The sequence below is a fragment of the Hypanus sabinus genome, chromosome 1 (genome assembly GCF_030144855.1).
Source record: "Hypanus sabinus isolate sHypSab1 chromosome 1, sHypSab1.hap1, whole genome shotgun sequence".
Classification (NCBI taxonomy): Eukaryota; Metazoa; Chordata; class Chondrichthyes; order Myliobatiformes; family Dasyatidae; genus Hypanus; species Hypanus sabinus.
Window position 1 is genome coordinate 166,980,516 of NC_082706.1, and position 27,245 is coordinate 167,007,760.

At 39.4% G+C, this 27,245-nt stretch overlaps 1 protein-coding gene across 2 annotated transcripts in view; it reads right to left on the reverse strand.

Moving 5' to 3' along the window:
- The window catches only part of LOC132399901 (peroxidasin homolog), a 479,222-nt gene that overhangs the window by 110,202 nt on the left and 341,775 nt on the right, over nucleotides 1-27,245 (reverse strand). For both annotated transcript variants that reach the window (XM_059980804.1, XM_059980814.1), the window contains exons 11-12: nucleotides 9,657-9,773; nucleotides 2,969-3,127 (exon numbers count right to left, since the gene is read on the reverse strand). In XM_059980804.1, the coding sequence (XP_059836787.1) occupies nucleotides 2,969-3,127; nucleotides 9,657-9,773 (276 nt within the window). The remainder of the gene's footprint in view (nucleotides 1-2,968; nucleotides 3,128-9,656; nucleotides 9,774-27,245) is intronic.

The window sequence follows — 27,245 nt, forward strand, 5'->3', positions numbered from 1 at the left end:
AGAAAACCTGGGTAGCATTCTCTAGGCAAACAGGCAGGCTCTTTCCACCCAGCAGCAGAGTGATCCCACCAGACTCAAAAGGCAGCCACCCTCCTCCGGGAGCAGAGCGATCCCACTACCAATTGAAATGCAGGCAGCTGCACTCACCTTTCACATTCACCTCAATGTTTCAATCTTACCTGTCACTTTAATCAGAGAACAATGTAAGCTTTAATTGGCATTAATGGAGTTGACATTGGCTCATGCCTTATTCTGCATTCTCCTCACCATGAAGTTCATGCACGCTGCTTCTGTCTCTCGGAGTCCTCTCACAGACTGCAGAGTGCTGAAATACCTAATCTCCAAACTGTAAATCACAGGTTCCAACAATTCCAGAATCACATTCAAGATGAAAAACAAATGTAAAATACATAAAATAAGTGAAATTTATGGTTTCATGATCTATCCAGGAGAGATCGACTGTTAGAGCATTGTATTCAGTCACCATCTTGACCAGAAGTCTCATCAACAGATGATAGGAAATTACAGGCCAGTTAGTCTGACCTCAGTGGTTGGACAGATGTTGAAGTCAATTGTTAAGGATGAGTTCTCAAGGTACTTGGAGCCACATGATAAAATAAGCTGTCGACAGCATGGTTTCTCAAGGGAAAATCTTGCCTGACAAATCTGTTGGAATTCTTTGAAGAAATAACAAGCAGGATAAACAATCGATTGTTGTTGTGCACTCAGATTTTCAGATGACCTTTGACAAGGTGCCAGATATGAGACTGTGTAACAAGCTACGAGCCCATGGTATTACAAGAAAGATTCTAACATGGATATAGCAGTGGCTGATTGGCAGGAGGCAAAGAATGGGAATAAAGGAAGCCTTTTCTGGTTGGCTGCCAGTGACTAGTGGTGTTTCACAGTGGACCAATTCTTTTTATGTTATATATCAATGATTTGGATGATGGTGTTGATGGTTTTGTTGCAATATTTGCAGATGATTGAAGACAGGTGGAGGAGCAGGTAGATTTGAGCAAGTGGAGAGGCTACAAAAAGACTTCAACAAATTAGGCAAATGGGCAGATGGAATGCAGTTCTAAGACCAGAGAGTCAGTGAGCCATCTTTCAGAGAATCAATGACCAGAGGACACAGCCTCAGAAAAGAGGGGCATCCTTTTAGAACAGACATGAGGAAAAATTTCTTTAGTCACCAAGAGGTGAATCTGTGAAAATCTTTGCCACAGGCAGCTGTGAAGGCAATGTCTTTAACAATAGTTAAGGCAGAGGTCAATAGATTCCTGATTAGTCAGGGCATGAAGGGATACAGGCAGAAAGCAGGAGAATGAGGTTAAGAGGAAAATTGGATCAGCCATGATGAAATGGCAGAGCAGACTCGATGGGCCAAATGGCCTAATTCTGCTGGGAAACATTCATTGAACAAACATAGGTTTAGGAGGTTGTCACCAGAAAAGTTTGTTGCACTTTTCTTTTCTTGATTTCTGCAATGTTACTCTGGAGGTGGTGGAATTTTGTGCATCGATCTGCATTTTAAAAACCTTGCTGTATACACAATCTCAATGCACTAGCCAATCCGACCTAGAGAGCAATTAATAGAATGTTACTTTTTTATTAGTGAAGTCCAAGACTCCACTCATTCCTGCAAACAGCACCCTCTCCACAAGACTTCCTTTGGCAGTAACCATTATCACATGAAACTGCTATTTCATGCCAACATAGCTGACTAGGGCTGACATCACATAAAACTTGTTAGTCAAAATTCGTAGACATATAGTTCATGCACATATACTGGGTGGCCACTTTATTAGGTACCTCCTGTGTGATCTTTTGCTGCTGTAGCTCATCTCTTTTTTTCTCTCTTTCTTTGTGCATTGGGCCTTGGTCTATCTTTTTATATATGGGTTCTTTTAGCTTTCTTCCTTTGGAGCTGCCTGTGAGCAGATAAACCTCAAGGTTGTATAATTGATACATACGTTGATAATAAATGCACTTTGAATTCTTTGAATCCACTTCAATGCTCGATGTGTTGTGCATTCAGAGATGCTCTTCTGCACACCAAAGTTGTAACACATGGTTATATGAGTTACTGTTGCTTTCTTGCCTGCATGAACTAATCTGGTCATTCTCTTTACACCTCTGTCATTATCAAGGCATATTTTTCCTCACAGAACTGCTGCTCATTGGATCGGATTTTGGTTAGAGATACTCAAACAACACCGAATGGCACCAACAATCCACTCTCAAAGTCACCAAGATCTGAACAACAACTAAATCTCTTGACCATCTCTGCACGCTTTTATGGATTGAATTGCTGTCACATTAGATATTTACATTAATGAGCAGGTGTACAGAGGTACCTAACCATGGAGTTAATGTAGCCACTCATGTGAGTCTCCCATTAATATTTGATAAGAGAAAGCTTTGCTCACGGGAAGGTCCATTTATTCTGTCATGAAGGGAGAATATGGCAAAGGATAGCGATAATTCCCATAATGTTTGCTGAGCACTGAAGATTCCCCCCTCCTCTAAAAAGCCATTCGTCAGCATTCCTAATAGGCACTTTGTTCCACTTCTCCAGCCATTTCAGTTCAAAAGATGTGAATGATGCAAGCCTGCATGCTGACTTCAGCACATTCTTCTGTTGAAAAAGGCCATCTTGGGATTTCAGGACGTTATACAAACACTTTATGCTCATGTCGTAAAGTTGAGGATCAAGGAAAGTTTGACAGCTAAAATAATGAGAAATAACGACACCAACTCCTCAGCTGGGAAGTTCTGCAATGGCAAATATGCTATGAAATTTGAAACACCTTTCCAGATTCTCATTGGATATACAGTGTGTAATGAGATTAAAATGCCCAAATCAATCCCAAATGACTTCCTAAACATGAACTTATTGGTTAAGCTTTCTGTTGACATCATAACATTAACAGGTAATGTAATAAATCATGAATAACCCTTGTACCTTTAGGCTGCACTTTTAGTTGTACTTGTACTTGTTTAACCTGAACAACGTTGATAGCTTGACATTCATATTGACCCTCATCATGGGGGGCTACATCCACAATCCTCAATGTTCCTGTGGGTAACACTGCATGTCTTCTGTCACTGGGAAGCTGGCCTCCTGAAAGTAGAGATTTGTATGTTTTTCATATATGTAATCATATATTGAAATAACACTAAATATAAAGTGCTTTTCCAACAATGCTCAGCAATTCTGCTTCTTTGCTCCATTATTGTCATTGACATGAAATTCACAACAAAGAGCATACTTAAAAATAATTCAAGTAATTTACCATTCATATTCTGGGAAATGTAATTGGCTTTTTGCACACTTGCCGCATTGTATTAATGTGAAAGTTTAGCTGGTTTATAACATTGAAGCACTCGTAAGGGATTTTGACTGAAATAGATTCTAATAAATATTCTTTCATCAATGAAAGTCCTGATTGTCTGTAGATCAGAACAGCTCACCTACTGTTAAGAGTTTTGATGTCTTCTACACAAGGAGCACTGGAACTAAAATGGGCTCCTCCGACTATCAGGCAAGTCCTGCCATGGGATTAGATCGTGGCTGATCAGGCCTTTAATTATATATAATTGCTTTTGATCCATAAATCTTATCAAGGAAAAAAGATTTCCAGCATTAGCTCTGAAAATTTCATGTGACCAAAAATCAAAATGATGAAAGGGAACATTCAAGTTTTTGTGAGAAATCTTTTTTTTAAGATTTTACCAATGAATAGCCTAGCACTAGTGCTAAAATGTACTCCCTTGTTCTGAATTCCCCTGATGGAAGAAATAGCTTCTCTGTACCAACTCCTTTTAATATTTTAAACACCTCAGTTGGATTATACAGCTAATCAAATAATTTGTCTAATTAAATCACTTTGATTCTCAAGGGAGTACTGCTAAATTTCTTCAACCTCACACAAGTTAATCCTATAAGATGCAGTTTTGTGCTAGTGAATCTGTGCAGAACTATTTCCAAGGACAATTATCCTTCCTGAGGTTCCATGCCTCAAATTAAATGTAGTTCCTTAGATGTGGGATTGTTGAACTGATTAAAAAAAACACTTAATAAAGGCCACCTTTAGTAATAACTTTGAATAACAAATTCGCTTATGCACAAGCTTTCAATGATTTTGATTCCAATCTGTTTCCAAGTTGTACTTGTTCAGAATACATTTCTATTCCTCGCTCATGGAATCAATGGATGACTTCATGTGCCTCTATGTTGAGCTACAGCTAATTTCTTGATATGCATTTAAAACTGCTTCCCACAACTTCATTAGCCATTTTATAAAGCCATTATCAATCTCTCTCCTGCCTGAATGGATATTCCATTCCCCTTAAGATCTCTTCCTCTCATAAGATTACCTCTGATTCTATATGCTGGTTGTTATCCAATTCTTTCCAGAATCCCACATAAAATAATTTAAAGACAGATTTATCTCACAATATTAGCAATGTTGTCATAATCTTAGACCATAAGGCATAGGAGCAGGGTTTTACGCCACTCAGCCCATCAAGTTAGCTCTGCCATTCCATCATGCTTGATTTACGTATTATCCCTCTCAATCTCATTCTCGCCTCCCCCCGTAACCTTTGACACCCTGACCCACCAAGAAACCATCAACCTCTGCACAAATATATTGAATAACTTGACATTCACAGCTGCCCATGACAATAAATGCCACAGATTCACCACCTGCTCACCTCTGTTCTGAGGCTGTGACCTCTGGTATAGACTTATCCATAAAAGGAAACATCCTCTCCACATCCAGTTGGTCAAGCCCTTTTAATATTCAACAGTTTTCAATGAGATACCCCGCATTATTTTCAAATCCAATGAGTAGATGCCCAGAGCCACCAACATTTCTCACAGTTTAACCCTTACGTTCCCAGAAACATCCTTGTGAAGTTCCTCAGGACACTCCGCAATGCCAGCATATCTGTTCTTTGATAAGGAGCCCCAAACTGCTCATAATACTCCAAGTACAAACTGACTAATACCTTATAAAGCTACAGCATCACATCCTTGCTCTTATATTCTAGCCCCCTCGAAGTAAATGCTAACATTGCATTTGCCTTCCTTACCACCTACTCAATCTACAAGTTATGCTTTTGAGAATCCTGCACAATCATGCCCAATTTTTGAATTATATCCCCATTCAGAAAACAGTCTACAGCTTTATTCCTTTTACCAAAATGTACACCCATATACTTAACTTCCATCTGCCGTCTCGTTGCTCATTCTCCTGATCTGTTCAAGTCCTTCTGCAGCCTCCCTGCTTCTTCGACACTACCTAGCCCTCCACTTACCATTGTATCATCTCCAAACGTGGCCACAAAGCCAATAATTCCCTTGTGTAAATCATTGACATATTACCTGGAAAGAAGCAGTCCCAATATTAACCCCTGCAGAACACCATTTGTCAGCTGCAGCGAACCAGAATAGGCACCCTTTATTTCAACACTTTTCCTACTGCCAGTCAGCTTCATGTGTGACACCTTGACAAAGGCCTTCTAAAAATCCAAGTAAACAACATCCACTCTCTTTTGTTTATCCTGCCTGTTATTTCCTACAAGAAATTCAACAGATTTGTCAGGCAAGATTCCCCCTTAAGGAAGCTATGCTGATTATGGCCTACTTTATCATGTGCTTCCAAGTACCTGAAACTTCATCCTTAATAATGGACTCTAACACCTTCTTAACCACTGAAGTCAGTCTAACTGGCCTATAATTTTCTTTCTTCTGCCTCCCTCCCTTTCTGAAAGAGTGGAGTGACATTTGCAATTTTCCAGTCCCCTGAAGTCATTGCAGGATCTAGTGATTCTTGAAAGATCATTACTAATGCCTCCACAATCTCTTCAGCTATCCCTTTCAGAACCCTAGGGTGCAGTCCATCTGGAGCAGGTGACTTATCTCCCTACAGATCTTTCAGTTTCCCAAGCATCTTCCCCTCAGTAATAGTAACTACACTCATGTCTGTACCTTTACACTCTTAAATTTATGGTATACTACTGGTGGAGACTGATGCAAAACACTTATTAATTAAGCTCGTCCTTCATTTCTTTGTCCCCCATTACAATCACTCCAATGTCATTTTCTAGCGGTTCAATATGCACCTTTACCTCTTTTTTACTCTTTATATTTCTGACAAAACTTTTGGTATCCACTTTGATATTTTTGGCTAGCTTACCCTTCATGTTTCATCTTTTCTCTCCCTACAGTTTTTTTATTCACCTTCTGTTGTGTTTTAAAAGTTAACCAATCCTCTAACATTCCATGAGGAAATCTGCATATGCAGGAAATTCAAACAACATACACAAAATGCTGGTGGAACGCAGCAGGCCAGGCAGCATCTATAGGGAGAAGCACAAGGACTGACGAAGGGTCTTGGCCCGAAATGTCAACAGTGCTTCTCCCTATAGATTCTGCCTGGCCTGCTGCATTCCACCAGTATTTTTTGTGTGTTCTCTAACATTCCACTAATTTCTGCTTAATTATATGCCCTAACTTTTGCTTCTATGCTGTCTTTGACTTCCTTTGTCAGCCATGGTTGCCTCATCCTCCCTTTAGAATACTTTTTCATTTTTGTGTTTTATCTACCCTGTGCCTTCTGAATTGCCCCCAGAATCTCCAGCCATTGCTGTTCTGCCATCGACCCTGCTAGTCTCTCTTTACAATCAATATTGGCTAGCTCCTCTCTCACACCTCTGTACACCCTTTTCTCCACTGTAATTTGCTCTCTTGAGATCCAACACCAAACTGTTTTTCCCATCCTACTTCACTATTGAAATCCCCCATAACTATCATAACATTGTCCTTATTACATGACTTCACTATTTTCTGTTCAAAGTTATATCTCACATCATGGTCACTGTTTGGGGGCCTGTATAGAACTACCTTCAGGGTCTTTTTACCTATTCAGTTTCTTAACTCTACTCACAAGGATGCTTCATCTACTGATCCAATATCATTTCTTCCTCAGGATTTGATTTCATGTTTTACCAATAGTTTCTCCTTCCCCTCTGTCTACCTGTCATCCTTTTGATAGTAGGTGTATCCTTGGATTTTAAGTTCCCAACTATGATCTTCTTTCCGGGATCTCACAGGAGGTGAGATCCACTGCCTCATCTACAATCCTGCTTACACTTGTTATGCCTCTCACTTCTCAAGTTCTAGCCTACACCGATCTTCACCTGAGCCTGTTGAGCCAAATCATGACCACTCTAACACCATCTTCGACTACGGTCAGTCAATGTCCTGTCCACGTGATGGTGAGCAGCCATCCAGCTAAAGTGTCACCTAATACTGTCTGGAAGAATTGATTCCCACAGAAGTTCCAGGTAATGCTGTCTCTCAACACAGGAGACCCTCACGGCTGTGTACTAAACTCCCTCCTTTACTCCTTGTATAGCCATGACTGTGTTGCTACCCACAGCTCTAATCTGCTAATTAACACTACATTGATTGGCCTAATCTCAAACAGTAATGAGGTGGTCTACAGGGAAGAAGTAATCTCTCTGACACAGTGGTGTCAAGAAAACAACCTCTCCCTCAATATCACAAAACAAGGGAGCTGGTTGTGGATTTCAGGAGGAATGGAGACAGGCTAGCCCCTATTGACATCAATGGATCTGAGATTGAGAAAGTAAACAGCTTTAAATTCCTCGACATCCACATCACCAAGGACCTCATGTGGTCTGTACACACCAGCTGTGTGGTGAAAAAGGCACAACAGCGCCTCTTTCACCTTAAACAGTTGAGGAAGTTTAGTCTGGACCCCGAAATCCAAGAACTTTCTGCAGGGGCACAATTGAGAGCATCTTGACTGGCTGCATCACTGCCTGGAATGGGAACTGTACCTCCCTCAATAGCAGGATTCTGCAGAGAGTGTGCGGACAGCCCATCGTATCTGTAGTTATGAACTTCCCATTCTTGTGAACAGTTCCGTTAACATAAAAGCCAGGACCAACAGGTTTCGGGACAGCTTCTTTCACCAGGCCAAAAGACCATTTAACTCACGCTGATTTGAGTGTATTTCTATGTTACATTGACTGTTCTATTTATAATAAATTATTATAAATTACTATGATTGCATATTGCACATTTAGACAGAGATGTAACGTAAACATTTTTATCCTTATGTGAGAAATAAAGTCATGTCAATTCAATTCAAGTCCACAGCTGTTACAGTATTATATTCCTGGTTGAACAAAGTGTGAGTACTTACTCAACAGTTACCTAACAATCTATCATAGCACCAATGATTTGCAAAATCTAAGCAAATCAGAATCAGCTTTATTATCACTGACATTTCCCATGACGTGTTGTTTTGTGGCAGCAGTAATCGCAGGACTTAAAAATACAAAAAATTGCAAGAAATACAAGAAATAGTGAGAAAAAGGTTCTTAGTCTGTTGACCCCAGTATGAAGGTATGAGAATGGGAAAAATGAATACTTTAGCCTGATTGTGATATTCCAAATCTAACATCTTCCTTAAATTCATTCTGCTCATGACATAATAATAAATACCACTATTGAAAATCCACGTTCACAATGTAAAGTTTTATGTTAAATGGATATCTGTGAAATGAACATGTAAACTTCCAAGTGTTAGAGTTGTCAATGTGTAAAATGCTGGCAATCGAAGCAGCCCCATATTGTAGCAAGCATCTTCCATGTTAATTCTACTAGCATATGAATACTGGATTTAATTATCTGAGCCCAGTTTGGGACACAATTCAGTAAAAATGAATTCAATAATACATTAAAAATGGTTAACCACAATCTTTTGGAACAGCCTACCCTAAAGAGTTAGAAAAGTGAATAATGTTTTTTTTTTAAATACGTGATTAAAGTGAGGCCTTGTGTAAAACTTCAGCAAAAAAGATCTTCAACAAACCCTTTTACTCTTCTAAAATAGTGATGATTCTAAGTAAAATCCAGATCCTTTTCTCATCAGTCACTTCATAGGCTCTATCCAAAATTTAAATGTATGAGACATCTTTTTTTGAATTACATCATTTGATTATCAAATATTTCTTAAAGAAAACTAAATGTGAGAAGCAGAAACAATAGTGTTTTTGACCAGGGATAGTTACATTACAATACTGACATTATATTTTAAACAGTTAATTTGGAGTCAATTAATATTACTGCAACAACATTTAGAGCAATTTTGTCCTGAAATAATCAAAGACAATAGATTAACTACTTTTGTTCCAAACTCTTACAGAGGTTTCATGCAATGTAGATTTGTCCAGTTGTATAAATTGTCATCCTATGCTCTATCTTCAGTTCTTTTTTGGAACCCCTTGCTCCAAGAAAAGGTAGATCTCTTTTGTGCTAATTTTTAAAAGAAAATTACGAGCTGTTTATACTGACCCTAATTGTTTTGCTTTTGTTTAATTTTAAGGCATTGTAATAAACTCTACCAAAGATAATGAAAATCTTAAGAGGAAATATTTTCAAAACAATATTGAATATTAAAATTTATCAAGCGCAGCAAATACTTCATTTGACTGTTAATAACTGAACTGTCTTGCTAATGAAATAAATTGGAATAATAGCTTCTAAAATACAAGTCTGATGAAATGGGTTAAATAGAATGCAATTTAAAGCGTTCACTTCATACAAGTACCTGCTTTGGTCCAAGCAATGACTGGTGTTGGATTACCCTCAGCCGCACAGTCAAAGTCAACAGTATGTCCTTCAATTATAACTTGATCCTTGGGAGTGACTATGAACTTAGGGGGAGCTGAAAATAAAACGAATGTAATTATTTAACTTCTTTTTACTACAAGTAGATAAATATGGAGAAAACATATTAAAAACTGCACTGTTTCTGGTTTATCTAAATTTAATGAAGTATTACATTTCTAAATAAAACATGACTTGTCAACCATTCGTGTAGTCTATCCAGGCCCAGATGCATTAATGTGTACTTTAAGTATGATCAGACTCCGCTTAACTGCTCCAGACTGAACAGCTGTATAATTGAATCAGTTATGAATATTGGACAGGATCATGAATGTCCCTTGTACTACCCCATGTCTGCCTTAACTCTTAATGGCCCTGTGGATCCGAACAAAGTCAAGATCTTGCTGACAAGGATTTCCACGAAGTAGAGTGGAATTTCCAAGATTCACTATCCATCCCTTAGTGAATCCTTTCAGTGTTGACTGGCCAACTGCTTATTCAAAGACCATGACCTCTGGTTTTATACTATGCAAACAGAGGAAACATACTCCCTGCATCTGTCCTGTTGAATCTTTTTTCTAAGTAAGTCTTGCTGATTGAAATGCATCTATCTGAAATAAATCTTCACTATTTTATAGGTGTTGATGCTAGACCATTAGGGAAAAGACAGATCTGCATCAGAATCAGAATTAATATCTGGCATATGTTCAAGTTCAAGTTGCTTTTATTATCATTTTGACCATAAACTGCTGGCACAGTACACAGTAAAAGCGAAACAATGTTCCTCCAGGACCCTGGTGCTACAAGAAACACAAAACTACACTAGACTATGTGAGACAGCACAAGGCTACACTAGACTACATAAACCAACTGTAAAACTGCACTAGACTACAGACCTGCACAGGGTTACATAAAGTGCACAAAACAATAGACACAGTAGAGGACACATTACAATGTCAGTCTAGACCCTGAGTATTGAGGAGTCTGATGGCTTGGGGGAAGAAACAGTTGCACAGTCTGGTCGTGAGAGCCCGAATGCTTCTGTACCTTTTGCCAGATGGCAGGAGGGAGAAGAGTTTCCGTGAGGGGTGCATGGGGTCCTTCACAATGCCGTTAGCTTTGAGGGTGCAGCGTGTGGTGTAAATGTCTGTAATTGCAGGAAGAGTGACCCAGATGATCTTCTCAGCTGACCTCACTATCCGCTGCAGTGTCTTGCGATCCGAGACGGTGCAATTCCCTAACCAGGCAGTGATGCAGCTGCTCAGGATGCTCTCAATCCATCCTCTGTAGAATGTGGTGAGGATGGGGTGGGGGGGGGGGGGGATGGACTTCTCTCAGCCTTGGCAGAAAGTAGAGACGCTGCTGGGCTTTCTTGGCTATGGAGCTGGTGTTGAGGGACCAGGTGGGATTTGTTGTTTCATGGCAGCAGTACGTTGTAATACATAATAATTTAAAAACTATAAATTACAATAAGTGTATATATTAGAGTGCAAAAAGAGAGCAAACATAGTGAGATAGTGTTCATGAATTGATTGTCTGTTCAGAAATCTGATGGTAGAGGGACTGAAGTTGTTCCTGAAACATTGAGTGTGTCTTCAGGCTCCTGTACATCCTCCTTGATGGTAGCAATGAGATGAGGGAATGTCCTGGGTGATAGGAGTCCTCAACAGTGGATGCTACCTTTATTGAGGCATCGCCTTATGAAGGTGTCCTTAATGCTGGAGTGGCTGGTGCCCATGATGGGTCTGGCTGAGTTCACAGCTATCTGTAGCTTTTTTCCAGTCCTGTGCAGTGGTCCCTTCATAGCATGAGCATTCACAGATGCAATCAGTCAGAATGCTTTCCACGGTACATCTATAGAAATTTATGAGTGTCTTTGGTGACACACCAATTCTCCTCAAACTCCTAATGAAAATAGCTGCCTTTTTAGTAATTACAGCAATATGTTGGGCCCAGCGTAGATCTTCAGAGATGTTGACCCAACGAACTTGAAACTGCTCACCTTTTCACTTCCATTTTCTCGATAAGGATTATTGTGTGTTTCCTCGATTTGCTTTTCCTGATGTCCACGATCAAGTCCTTGATCTTACCAATGAGTGCAAGGTTGTTGTTAACCATGCAACCAACTGATCTATCTTGCTGTTGTACGCCTCCTCATTACTATCAGAAATTCTGCAAACAATAGTTGTGTCGCTGATAAATTTACAGATGGCATTTGAGCTCAGCCTTGTCACACAATCTTAGGTGTAGAGTAGAGCAGAGCACTGGGCTAAACACACATTCTTGAGGTGCGCCAGTATTGAGTGTTAGCAAAGAGGTGGTGATATTTCAGATGTTATGTAGCATGTAAGTTAGCAGCTCTATGCATTACTTATTCCACCTGAATTACAAGCTTTTGAAATGTCATTAATAAAACACCATCCATGATACAGCTATTTATAGGAGGAGGTCTAAAGTTACAGAAAGCTTGAAAATGTTGAAAATCTAGAATAGCAAATGGTGTTCAGGATGCACCTGTGCAGAGAGAAACAGAGCCAATATTTCAAGTAAAAGACCTATCAACATGACTGGTCTAGTAAAAAAGCAAGTAGCCTCGGGGAAAAGGCGACAGGAATAAAAGAATTATTTATGGCATGAGGCCAAGAGAATCCAGGTGAGAAAAATTGCGTCAGTCCCTTCTAAGAGAAGGTGGTGAATGCTTGTTAATCAAAAATATAGATTATTTAAAATTACCCATTGAATGATGGCAACAAAGATTGATGGACAAATATTGTTTGTCTGCTGACAGACTAGCTGCAAAAGCGAAATCAATAATTTGTAAATTCTTGCAGTTTTGTGGAAGATTTAAGAACACATTATGCACAGTAAGTAATCTTGTTCTTATTGTTAAAATAAATTGTCCACAAGCAAAGAATGGTTGTTGAAATACATCTTACACAAATAGGTGACAGTTTATTCCTAGAACTGAAATAGTTTCTTTTCTACCTTTTAGCATTTATGAGCTATTGTTATTCAGTTCTTACCCTCTGTATATGGCATTTTTAAGTGAAAAAGCCTTCAATACGTGGTGATCTTTTTTGACAGCATAGAGAACAGGAAACAATCCTCTCAGACTGATGAACTTAACTTCATGGCTTCAGTTCAATTGAAACAATCTGTTCAAACTACAAGATGCAGGAGATGTGTTCAACTTCAAAAAAAAAGATATTGTCGATGGAAAGAATGATTTTTATTAGTCTTGGGCTAATCCTTACAATTTCAGATTTATGTCAAGCTCTTTCTTTACATCATTTCACGTGGTTTTAAAATCTAGTTCTCTACAGCTCTGATCTATCTGGAGTTCTACTCATTCTAGTTAAGGGAAAGTGCTTGTAATAAAATATCTATTAGGGTTAGACTTTATGGTTTTCTTCTTTTCATTGGTGATAGATATGCACAACTTATAAGTGGGCGGGTGTGCTAATGCAGTCTTTTTCATTTACAGTAAATCTTGGTACTCACACTGCCACATCTTGGAATTATCATTAATCATGCCAGACACATATAGTTACAGATAAGTTTAACTAAATAGAGAGAGCTAAAAACAACTTGGAATGATAACTGTTGTGTGGAACTTGAATCTACTCCGTAATATTTCAAGCACCATTGGCTAATACTTGTTATCTCCAGCACTGTTTCATCAACACCTGAGCCATAAGCTCCCTGGCACACTGGGTGGATTCTGAACATGATGGAGGTTTTAATGTGGACATGTCCCACCGTCTTTCATTTTGCAAACTTCACATTCCTTTGTCTGTATTTGCACTTGTTATTTGTCATTACCTCACAACCTTTATTCATTTTCTCAGTCTACAACTCCCCCTTTTGATGTAGCAATCAGATACAGATTATAACTTATCATAACTTATCAGAGATAATCCCTTCGTCATGTCGATTCCTCAATCACCATTTGTGCATCACAAAATTGACTTTTCTCTCTTTCCTATTTATGATGAAGAGTTTCAGACTTCAAACACTAACTCTGTTTCTCTTTTTATAGATGCAGCCTGACCTGTTGAATGATTCTCACCTTTTCTAGTTCTATATATTCCAGGAGGATCTGGTGCATTTCTGTTGAATTTCATTTAGAAACTTAAATAGACATCATAAAAAGCCCTCAAAACAGATCAGAATATTTCAAAACATTTCTGCAAACACAGTATGTATTTTATTTTAATTAATTTTCTTCTCTGTTGCTTTGCAGTATTCTGCGAGAGAGAGAGAGAGAGAGAGTGTGAGAGAGAGAGAGAGTGTGAGAGAGTGTGTGTATACACGTGTAGGGGGTCTAACAGCAGAGCACAGCCAGGACATTGACGACAGAGTTCACCGGCTGATTAGGAGTATTTGCGTTCATCTAGGAGTATTAAATTTGCCAGCACTTAAGAGGGTAGATAAAAGCAGATATATGCATATTTCCAGGTAAATTCATTATTCTGGCAATCCTGCTACTCCTTTAGTATGTCTTTGCTGTATTTTTAAATTTGGTGACAAGAATAGTTTGTGCCATACAAGGAAATTTTTCACAGTAATGATCGCATTACAGTCTTTGAATTGTGAGAGAACTATTTTAGCTCTACAGTGAACAAAATGGGATAAGTATGTGCTTTTTGTGTGAACCATTTTACAAGTTGGCGGGTCATCAGCAAACATATTAACTATTTAATGTCAGAAACTTACTTGTCCATTTTACAGTCACACACGGAATGTTTGCTACTTGGCAACAATATATACCTTTAACAGCAAGTGTATGATGAGGTGTCATTAAATTGCTATCCATGTTCAATGAAATAGATGGGAGAATAGCTGGGATGAAAATTTCCAGTAGACCAGGCAGCAAATTGGAAAGCAGGAGAAAATCAAGACTGTCTTGGTTTGGTGCTATGCTGGTAGGACCTAGCTGTCTTGGGAATACACAATGCCAAGGATAATATCATCTAGCTTTCCCAGCATTGATCTACACTGAATAATCCACTAGACATTAGAAGTGAGTTCAATCAGACAGTTTGGTTGGTTTTGGTGGTAGGACAGTTACTGAGAGCATTAACAACAGCTTGGAAAGCATGAATTTACCTCAAAAAAGGAATTGACCACATTGAAGCGATCTTCAGAATCAGAATTAGAATCAGGTTTATTATCACAAATGCTGTGAAATTTGTTGATTTGCAGCAGCAGTACAGTGTAATATATAAAAATTGTAAGTTACAATAAGAAACATATAAAAATGAACAAACAGTGTAAATCATTACTGCCTAACTTCAGGTAGCTGACCAGGTGTGGAGATACATGTGCCATACTTTAGAACAACAAAGGAACACACTTAAAGAACATAAGATATAAGAGAAGGAACAGACTTTAAAGCTGTCAACCTGCACCACCATTTGATAAGACCATGTCTAAACTGGTCTTTAATCTCAACACTAGCTTCTTGTTTAATTACCATTAAACTTGCAGTTCAAAATTCAAATATCAACCTTAAGTATACTTAATGTCTCCCTTTGGATCAAGCTTGCTTCTGTAGTAAACATCAGTTATCGTATACTTACACTGTTAAAAAAAATACCAAATTGAAGCCAATCATTCTTTGCTTGCCAAATTGCATCAGTCAGCATGCACAGTAACCTTCATTGGTAATCCTATCACATGTACTTATTAGTTGCAGAGAATTCCCAAAATGTCACAAACATTCTATAGTGGTGGGAGTGTGGAATGAGCTGCTAGATGAAGTGGTGAATGCGGGCTCACTTTTGACATTTAAGAAAAACTTGGACAGGTATATGGATGAGAGGGGTTTGGAGGGAAATGGCCCAAGTGCAGGTCAGTGGGACTAGGCAGAAAAATGGTTTGGCACAGCCAAGAAGGGCCAAAAGGCCTGTTTCTGTGCTGTAATGGTCTATGGTTAACACAGAATAGTACAGCACTATACAGGCCTTTCAGCCCACACTGGTGGCTGTTGTACATGTAAAAATATTACCCAACATGATAGAATTTCTAACTATGGTTTTCCTGAAAGTATATTCAGTTCTTTGTTGGGAAACATGTAACTTAAGTTGGAGAGGAAGGAACTTCTAAATATTCACTCTAGCTAAGGACCACTGACCTATCACTTACCCAGCCATTCCACAATGCAGGTGAAGACTCAAGATCTGCATGTCTTATTGAGAAGCGACCTTGCAACAAAATACAGTACTGTGTAATGCTGGGCTTTGCATGTAATGAAACTTCCATTTATTTTAATCAACATCTTTATACAGCTCTGCTGACAACATTCCTGGCTGATTGCTCTTGATGAAACATATTGTTTTTAACCTTTCAGATTATGCCAAAATATCCAACTAAGCAATCAAAGGAAATCCAATATGTAACAAATCATCTAATCCTCAAATGTAATTGTATATAATGAATGAAAGAATAAGATTGGGTGCAGTGTGTCTGCAATCCATTCTATCAGCAAAGGACTGTGTAATTATTAGATTGATAGGTGTGAGATGGAAAAGAGATTAATGGCAGAGATTAACCAGCCACAATTTTTAAACAAATGATTCCCAAGAAGTAATAAGAAATACAAGTAGGTGCCCATTTACCTGCCCTGTGCTTACTAGCTTCTTGAGTGAGTAATTTTGAGGATCAGATCACTGCTAGCGCTAGGCGGCAGCGCTGCAAGTCACTGAATCCGGAATGTCAGGAATGTCGGTGCGTCCTTGGCTAAACTAGCCGATACATTAGGCCAGAAGGGATGGGACTTAGTCCCAAATGAGAGTTTGTTATGGCACTAACCCTGACTCGCAACCCAGAAGAACCACCTCTGGTAAAGACTGACTGCCTCCATGGCCAGCTTTTGAGTGCTTTCCAGCAGTACTTTTAAGGGCCACTTATTTTGCCATTCAATGCCCCGTGCATATACCCAGAACACTTAACAGTCTTCCCTTTTTAATAGTACATATATATAAAAAACATTTCTCAGATACAGAAACACTCTGTAAAACAACTTGTTGAGAGTGAAGACAAGAGAAGAATGTCAAGTCTTCCATGCAAAAAGCAAATTCCAGTTAAGTACTTCCTCTGCTGATAAACCGCTAAATGGAAACATGTAAGTGGCATCACATCCTGAATAACAAGTTTGACAGGTGGATCTTTAAAAGAGTAGGCAGGAGTTTTGAAATAAAACTACTTAATCAAACCTAATATTTGCAGGAAGTTGCCTGAGGTTAGTCTGTCCACCTGGAACATTTTAGCGGAAAAAAAAACACCTTTAAAATTTTCTCTGGGAACCCTAACCATGCACCGAGGACCAGTTAAGCTTAATTACTCCACATTTGCAATCATTGCTTTTCTCTTTGGTTTTGTTTGTCAATTTCAGTTCATCTTGGTTGCTGCATTTCCCACATATAGAACCATTTACGGGCAATTATTGAAACACCACACCCATGCTGTGTATTTGGACTCTAATTGAAACATTATGGGGAAGTGGAAAAAGTAGCAGCCCAACCATGTGCTATCCGAACAGCATTGTAGTGTTGTTTGCTATATTACAATGGAAAGAAAGGTGTAAACATGATATTTCATTAAGGATGAACGTGAGAAATTGGATTAATACAAGCTTGTTTCTATGCAAAACTCTCACATAAAACGCAAACATATTTTTTAGGTATTTGCTCCAATGTCCCTGTTGTTTATTAGAAAAGTGGCTCAGGCATTTTCTGTTTGTGATTCACCTTAAAACCAGTGTCATTTCCCATTGCAGTTCCCACATGATAATGCTATTAACATGTGTGGCAGCCACACTTACTGTACATATCATCAGAAATTGAATCAAGTAGTTGTGAGTAAGATCTTCATTATTTATATCCAATAGTAACTGCACTGAATCACATGTTTGCTGGTCCATGAATTTTACACTTTTTATCACCCCATCATCACTTAATGTGTTAAAGCTTTAATTGACAGCACTCTTCAAAGCAACTATGCACTAATGACTTCTGTTTCTAAACCGTGGTGCTGCCAGTGCCAGCAATAGCTTAGAGTACTTGCAGCACAGGACATCATCAATCTACTCATTGTAAGGTAAACTTCACCAAGTGACATTGCCAGTGTAATCCCCGCTCCCATCTTTTGCATATGCACATAGTCGGACCTCCTTTTCCACGAAGGATTGGTTCTGGGACCCCTCGCAGATACCAAAATTCACGGATGCTCAAGTCCTTTATTCAACTTGTCTTAATGAGGTGGACCTTAGGACCCAGCGGAACCCCAGACCTTATTTAACCTGTCTCAGTGCAGTGGACATTATGACCCGGCGCCAGAGCTCAGAATGCGCAGTGTTTCTGTTCACGAAAATAATCACAATCATGATTGAAAATAAAGTGGAAATAATAAAGCGATCGGAAAGAGGTGAAACAACATTGGTCATTGGAAAAGTGTTAGGCTACCTTGGTTAATGATCGGGACAAATTTAAAGGATAAAGTGAGAAAGGCTCTGTCCTGATGAAAGCTACAATTATTACTAAGCAACACAGTGGTTTGATTATTGGATTTTGGGGTTTTGAGTTCCTGATCTTCCACATCAACCCGCCATGGTGGAAAGTGCGCTGGAGAACAGTCTGTCACTTGATCGAACTTGGGAACTTCCCGAGCCCGATGCAGAAACATACATTCTTAAGTGTTTTATATGCACAGAAAAGTAAAATATATACCATATACTAAGACAAACGTTTGACTAACTGACGCTTAATAATACCGGATGTACCTGTTCCGACTTACTTAGTAAAAGAACTTGCGATTTTTTTCGATCCTGATCCACGATAACCCACGTACATCCGCCCATATTCTTTAAATCATCTCTAGATTACTTATAATACGTAATACAATGTAAATGTTATGTAAAATAGTTGTTATACTGCATTGTTTAGGGAATAATGACAAGAAAAAAATCGTCTGTGCATGCTCAAATAACAAGTGCTGGAAGAACACTTCCGGGTTTTTGCCATTCACGGCTGGTTGAATTCATGGATGCGGAATTCGTGGATAAGGAGGGCAGACTGTACTCTCTCCTCCAGTTCCACCACTATGTTGCATGCAGAGAGCTTTTTAACAGTGCTGACTGTTTCCCCTCTTGTAAAAAGTGTGAATGGTAGGGCAAATGTTGTTTAATTGTGTAGTTTGGTTTTCAGCTCTACTTATGAAGGAAGAAACATCAATAATGATATTTAAAAATAAGCATTCAATACTATGATTTTTTTTTCATGGCACTAGTTTTATTAGGGCAAAATATAAAAACCCATTTAGTGCAACAGAAAAAGGGGAAATCTAACTACGAAGCAGAAGTGCCTTAAGATAAAGATCCCAGTTTTACATGAATTTCAGCAAAAATGAGATTGCAGTATAGGAGCATGAGTGAGTGGGTGAGAGAGTGAAAACAATATTTAGGAGCATGTTTCTTTTATAATTGCATCTGGACAGAACTTGTCTTTGAAGCTTTGAGGAATACTTCTACTCCCATCACAGACAGAATGCCAAGTCATAGATAATTCAATGCTCAGCTGGTATTCACTTATTCTTTAGTTGAATGGAGGAACATTACATCTTGGAGGCAGTAGGGAAGCATTTATGGATAATCTGCCAACATTGATACTGCTCCCAAAAGGCTTCATAGGGAATGCAGATCTTAAGAAGATCTCAGTATGGTGCTCTCCATGAGAATAATTTGCTTCATCAAAGTAGCAGTGGAGAGCTGCATCAGCTTCCAGATGAAAACCGGTAATCAAAATCATATGCCTGGCCAGCTCAGTCTGTGGCTGCAAAAGTATTCACTGCATTCAATCTTAATGCTATCATCACATTTTAAATAGCTTAAAAGACCTGCATTATATCAGCTAAACTTCCACCTGAGGAGACAAATATTGCAGACTTGACACCAATTTAGATGAGCTAAGGAATTGTTTCATTGTGGAACAATGGATAGATATCAGCAAAAGGGGTTAAAGTTTATCCTTATAAATGCAAAATACTAACAGACTCACTTCTGAAATTTAGTGTTATTGAAACATATTTCAACAACACATATTATATATTGGTCATTTACTGACAGTGTTCAAGGACCAAGGTCCACTCTCCAACCTTGGTGTGTCACAGGGTACATCAGTTCAGGAGACTTAGTGTCCAAACCTTCTTAAAATGAATAGATCAGTAGCGAGTACAAAGTTACCACTGTGTGACTCATATGACTAGAAACTTCAAGGTACTTAACAGGAGTAAAACTTGGCACTTGGCCAAAGAAGAAAATAATAGGAAAGGTGACAAAACATATAATAAATGTGCATATTAAATAGCAGATCTATTAATATATCTATATTTATCTGGGTTATTGAACTTCCTCCAGTGGTAAGCTGTTGTCTGAAGGATGACAGAGTTGTCTTTTTAAACACCACTATCATATTTAGCATTCAAATCACCATCAGATAAAACATCTAAGTAACCATAGGATATAAATGCCTGGTAAAGCCAGCCTCTGTGCGACCAATGCTGACACCATATTTATGAGGCGGTCTATGTGGTGTCCCCAGGAGATCAACAGTGGAATACTTGGATATGGTAAATCCAGTGAAAACCAAAGCTACATAATTAGACACTGCACTGTCGGAAATGGCCTTTGCCTCGTAGTATAATACAAGGACCTCGAAGCCTTTTCTCTTAAAATTGTCCACATCTTGCTGCTGGCTGGATGGACGGCTATATTTACTGCAGAGTTGCAAAAAGAATCGAACATTATGTAATAATCATTAGATATCCATACTTCTGACTGTACATGTTAGGTTTTGTAATGCCAAAACATAAAACTAATTGAATGGAAATCAAGGGGGCCCGAGAGAAGCCTCTAAACTTTGTTTTTATCTTTAGGAAAACAATAACTTATAATGCAGTACATGATTATGTATGCTATTCACGTATTTTTACATATGACTTGTAAATTAAGTAAACAACACAGAATACTTAATCAATCAATATATTTACAATATTACTTAAATACTACTGAAATAATAAATACACAACACTCCTCCCTGCTTTGCTATAAACTCCAACTCAATATAGAATGCATCTCACCACGTATGTGTGTGTGTATATATACACACAAACACACACACACACACACAGAGTGTGTATCTATGTGGTATACTATACAGTTACAAATACACAGACATTCACAGCAGAGTCAATTTTCAATTGTTCCATTCAGACCTAAAGATGTAATTGTTGTGGAGGATTTCTTACTCTAGTGCAATAGCATCTTTCTTGCCAAGGTGGTGGTTGGTGGGGGGGGGGGGGGTGGTGGGTTTCACTCTGCTTGACTTGTGGCTGTGAAACGATCTCAGGATCTGTGAACTTCTCCACGGTAGTTGTAGGAGTTGACTCTGGGACTGCAGGAAGTGGTTCTGTAGTTGTGGACATCTTTCCTCTGGGTGTGCTGATACTGTGAAAAGTGCCTGGCAAGCTGCTCAAGATGCTGACCTATCCCAGGCCACCAGACAAAGCTTTGACCTAACACTTTCATTTTGACCATGCATAGATGACGGGCATGTAGCTTCTACAACACCTTAGCAGTCAGCTTCGATGGTAAAACAACTCTCAATCCTAACATAAGGCAACCTCCATCATGAGCAAGTTCAATCCAGTGCTGGTAAAACTGGGCAACTGGAATTTCTGCTGCACATTCCAGCCATTTTGGGTGGCTATGTAGACCTGAGGCACTGTGGGGGGTCTCTTCTGGTTTCCCTTTGGTCCATGTCTCCCTTACGTATTAGGCAGAGTTATGTCAGGAGGAGTGTCCAATTTTATAGATTTTTCAGGTATTTCCTTTTCATTCCCATAACTAGTATTTTTCTTGTAATTGTAACCTACAAGAAACAGAGCCCATCTCTGCATTCATGCTGCTGCTGTTAGTGAACACCCTTCTGTGGTTTGAAAATGGAAACCACTTAATGTTATTCAGTAATGAGGGTAAACCCTCTCCCATACAAGTACTGGTTGAAATGTCTTACACCCCAAACCAGATGCAAGGCGTCTCTGTCAATAACTATTTCCTCTGCTTTTTGGAAAACCATTTCACAGTACCTTGCCTGGTACCACTTTTTCCTGATCTATAGTAAAGAGTTAAAGGGATGCAGCACATTAGCCAGGTTTGGCAGGAACCTGATAGAGTAACTGACAAATCCTAAAAAGGACCGCACATCCTTTGGCTTTATGGCACCCCCCACTGCTTGAATTTTCTCAACACACTTGTGTAATCCTTGTGCGTCGACAGTGTAACCACAGAAAGTGGTGCCTGGATGAAAGAATTCACACTTGTTGTGCTGTGCTCTGAGCCCGTAATCTTCTAACCCTTTTGTCACTCAGTCTTGAGATTTTGGAGATGTTTCTTGTCATCCTTACCAGTAACAATGATGTCATCTGGGGCATTGAGTGTCTGGGCAGCCTTGCAGCACCTGCTCCATAGTTTTCTGCCTGAGTGCAGGTACAGATGCTACTTCAGAAAACAAGCCTATTATAGTGATAAAGCCTTTATGAGTATTTTGGTGGGAAACAGCTTGGGCTCTTCTTCTATGTCCATCTGTAGGTAGGCCTCAGCTAAACCGACTTTGCTGAAGTGTTTCCTCCAGAAAGGTTTACAAAGACATCCCCTATCCTGGGCAGGATTGATCTAATTACTGCACTGGGTTCATTGTGAACTTAAAATCACTACTTATCCTGATTGACCCAGTCTTTTTGCCCACTGATTCTGCTGGCATTGCCTATGGGCTCCACTCAAGCTCGGAGAGAATTCTGTCTACCTTCATGTGATCTAGCTTTCTGGCTACATTATCACAAATGGTATAAAGGAACCAGATGGGCTTTGCAAACCTTGGCTGTGGCATTTTCATTTATTACTATTTTCCCCTTGATGTGTTTGAATTTTCCAACGCTGTCCTTGAACACTACTGTGGTATCATCTAGAGCGTTTATAATTCATTTTCAGTTCATTCATTTAGAGGGAATGTAGCATGAAACTGGTGAATAGATCTCCAATGAAGTTGCGGTTGTCTCAGTCAATCATGACCCCACACTGCATGCCAAATGTTATTCCCAAAGGAGTTACCATTTCTCCAGTATAATTTATTAGTTAGATATATGCAGGCTTCAGTTTAGTATCTTCGCAATGCAATTGAAACTCGTTTTATAGAATGACTGAAAAAGCTGAGCCAGTGTCCAATTTAATTAATTCACCATTTACTTCTGGTGTAAGCCACATTGCTTGTCTATTCTTGTGTTTATATGACAAATCTCAAGGCTACCCAGTCCTGCGTCATTGTCATTATCAGATTTTTCATCAACAGTATGCAGATTAGGGCTCTTTTGAAATTGCAATTTGACTTTTTAATCTTTTTCTCTGCCCTGTGCAGTCCGTTTATTTTTATCTGCCCAACATGCTCTTTCTATGTGTACCTACTTGGTCGCATTTTCAAGTTTTACTTTTAATCTGCATTGACCTGGTGTTTGTGAATTCCTTCCACGACAGTAACACAGTTTGATGTTGCAATTTTTTTTAACACTTACCTTCATTCCTGACTACAACTCAATTGCAGCTCTGTCTGCTGTTTCGCTGGATACAGCAATTTTGGCTGCTCTTTTAAATCTGAGTCTTGCTTCAGTTAGGTGCCATTTTAGAATGCTTTCTTACAAGATTCCACACCTAAATGATCTCTCAGTGCATCACTGAACTAACAATGCTCTGAAATCTCTTCAATTCAGCCATGTACGCTGAAATGGACTCCTCTGCTTCATGCAATCAACAACAGTTCAAGTTCTAAATATTCCCACAATACCTTCACAATATCAACAGTTTTCTCGGCTTGGTTACTTGGAGCAGTCACACTTCTAAGCAAATTGTATGCTCTTCTACCAATAGCACTCAGCAAAACTGGCTCTATTTTCTCTGTGCCTATTCCATTTGCTTTAAAATCCTACTTAATTCATTCCATATAGAGCATCCGGTTATCTCTTGTGCAATTGAATGGATCTACCAGCATCGAATGCATCAATACAGGCAACCATTTTTGCTTTTTTAAATTTATGATTATCATCAAGCTTTCAGAATTAGAATTTGAATTTATTTAAATCTTACATCCATCCCACAATATATGAGAATAAAAATCTTTCGATCAATACTCCGTTGCAATGTATATACATGTGAATTTAAAAGTCTAACAGCTTGTAGAAAGAAGCTGTCACATAGCCTGTTGGTCCTGGCTTTAACGCTGTGGTGGCGTTTGCCAGACGGAAGCAGCTGAAACAGTTTATGGTTGGAGTGATTGGTGTCCCTGATGATCTTCCAGGCCTTCTTTATGCACCTGATGCTATAAATGTCCACAATGGAGGGAAGTTCACATCCACAGATGCACAGGGCTGTCCATACCACTCTCTGCAGTGCCCAGTGATCAAGGTTGGTGCAGTTCCTGTACCAGTGATGCAGCCAGGCAGTATGCTTTCAATGGTGCTCGTATAAAAAATCTTGAGGATTTGGGGGCCCATGCCAAACTTCAGTCACCTGAGGTGGAAGAAATGCTGTTGTGCTTTTTTTGCCATACAGCTGGTGTGAACAGTCCAGGTGAGATCAAGAGTGATGTGTATACTAAGGAACTTGAAACCACTCACCTTCTTAACTGCAGACCTATTGATGTTAATCGGGCTAAGCCTGTCTCCTTTCCTCTGATAATCCGCAATCAGCTCTTTTGTTTTTTGGACATTAAGAGAGAGGTTGGTATCCTGGCACCACTGTGTCAGAGTGTCAACCTCTCCTCTGCAGGCTGTTTCATTACTGTTAGAAATAAGGCCAATCAAAGTCTTGTCAACTGCGAATTTGATCAGCAGGTTGGAGCTGAGTGTGGCAGTAGTTGTGGGTGTAAAGGGAGTACAGAAGGGAACTTAGAACACAACCTGGGGGGGGGACACCTGTGTTGAGGGTCAGGGGGAAGAGGTGAGGGAGCCCATCCTTACCAGTTGTTGGTGATCCGATAGGAAGTCTAGGATCCAGCTGCACAAGGTTGAGGTTGCTGAGGTTCCTGTCAAGTCTGAAGGGAATTATGGTGTTGAATGCTGAACTGTAGTCTCGGAACAGCATTCTAACGTATGCATCCCTCTTCCCCAGGCGAGTGAGGATGGTGTGTAGTGCTGTGGCTAAGGTGTTATCGGCAGACCGGTTCCGTTGGAACCGTTTTTAAAACTTGAACTTCTCGTTGGGCTTTTTAAAAAAAAAACTCAAACATCTCCCTGCGCTTCAATAGGTAGGTAGTCTTTTCAGTTTTGTATAAAACTTCCCCATCACCAACATTACGTTTTGTAACTCCAAGGCAGACTGAAAAATGCATTTAAAATTTAAAAGTAAAAATGCTTTTAGCAAGGTGCACACTTGTGTGGTTGCATAATGACGTACGCCATTCACATACGTATAACTCGTAATGAATTATTTAAATAAACAATGAATGCTAATTCAAACAACATATTTACAATATTACTCAAATATTAAATACACAACAGTGCAATGGAAGGAAGTTCATTAGTGAAGCACCTGAAGATAATTGGGTTAGGACACTGCTGTAAAGAACTCCTGCAATATTCTGGTGCTCAACTGATCCAGCAACCACCAACACACTCCATTGTGTCAGAGTTGAATCCATTCACTAGCTCTGAGATGCCTGACAATTTCCATTTTGAGGCTTCTTCATGTCACACGTGATCAAATGTTCCCTCGATACCAAGTGTAGTCAGTTATAACACATCTTTGCTCCTGACGATCTCATGACAAATGGAACTATTTCTGCTCATTAGATTAACTTTATTTCTTAAACTAAAATGTATCAGCTTCACTTGTCAGTGCATATTGAGAAAGGAGACATTACTCCTTGGCTTCATATACTAACATTCCAAGTCATTTCCATTTAGAGCTTTGCGGAACTCCCAGTGCATAGGTATGAATATGAGGGGCGTAACGTCCTTTACAGAGCCTAGAATAGATTGTCATTCATCCTGGCACTGCTCCCATATTATAGAACTGATTGTAGGAAGACTAGGATAATAAATAGTCCCATCATTCGATGTAGTTTTAAAAGTCTTGCAGCAAGCAACATCAAGGACAAGGATCCTCTTTTTGGAGTATTTAGAAATCCCACTCTGAACTGCAGCAATGACAATTGCTTGAATTAAGCTGCTAGAAAAGAACATAGAACATAGAAAATCTACAGCACATTACAGACCCTTCAGCCCACAATGTTGTGCCAACCATGTAACCTGCTCTAGAATCTGCCTAGAATTTCCCTACTCCATAGTTCTCTATTTTTCTAAGCTCCATGAATAGTATCTATCTAAGAATCTCTTAAAAGACCCTATATAGTATCTGCCTCTACCACCTTCGCTGCCAGTGCAGTCTACATACCCACCACTTTCTGTGTGAAAAACTTAACTTCTGACATCCCCTTTGTACCTGCTTCGAAGCATCTTAAAACTATGCCCCCCCCCCCCCCGTGTTAGCCGTTTCAGTCCTGGGAAAAAGCCTCTGACTATCTACACTATCAATACATCTAATTATCTTATGCACCTCTATCAGGTCACCTCTCATCCTCTGTCACTCTAAGGAGAAAATGCCAAGTTCACTCAATATATTCTCATAAGGCACACTCTCCAATTCAGGCAACATCCTTGTAAATCTCCTCTGCAGTCTCTCTGTATAGTATCCACATCCTTCCTGTAGTGAGGCGACCAGAAATGAACACAATAATCCAAGGTGGGGTCTAACTAAGGTCTTATACAGCTGTAACATTACCTCACGGCTCTTGAATTCAATGAAGGCCAACACGCCATATGCCTTCTTAACAACACTGTCAACATGCGCAGCATCTTTGAGTGTCCTATGGACATGGCCCCTAAGATCTCGCTGATCCTCCGCACTGCCAAGAGTCTCACCAGTAATATTATATTCTGTCTTCAAATTTGAACCAAAATGAACCACTTCACACTTGCCTGGGTTGAAGTCCATTTGCCCCCTCTTTGCCCAGTTCTACATCCTATCGATGTCCTCCTGTAACCTCTGACACCCTCCTGACTATCCAGAACACCCGCAGCTTTTGTATCATCTGCAAATTTACTAAACCATCCTTCCACTTCCTCATCCAGGTCACTTATAAAAATCGCAAAGAGGAGGGATCCTAGAACAGATCCCTGTGGAACACCACTGGTCTCCATCCTCCATTCAGAATACGAACCATGCACAAACACCCTTTGCTTTCTGTTGGGAAGCCAATTCTCAATCCACAGAACAAGGAACCTTTGGATCCCATGCCTCATTGCTTTCTGAATGAGTCTCGCATGGGGAACCTTATCAAATGACTTACTGAAATCAATATCTACAGCTCCACCTTCATCAATGTGTTTTGTTACATCCTCAAAGAATTCAGTCAGGTTTGTAAGG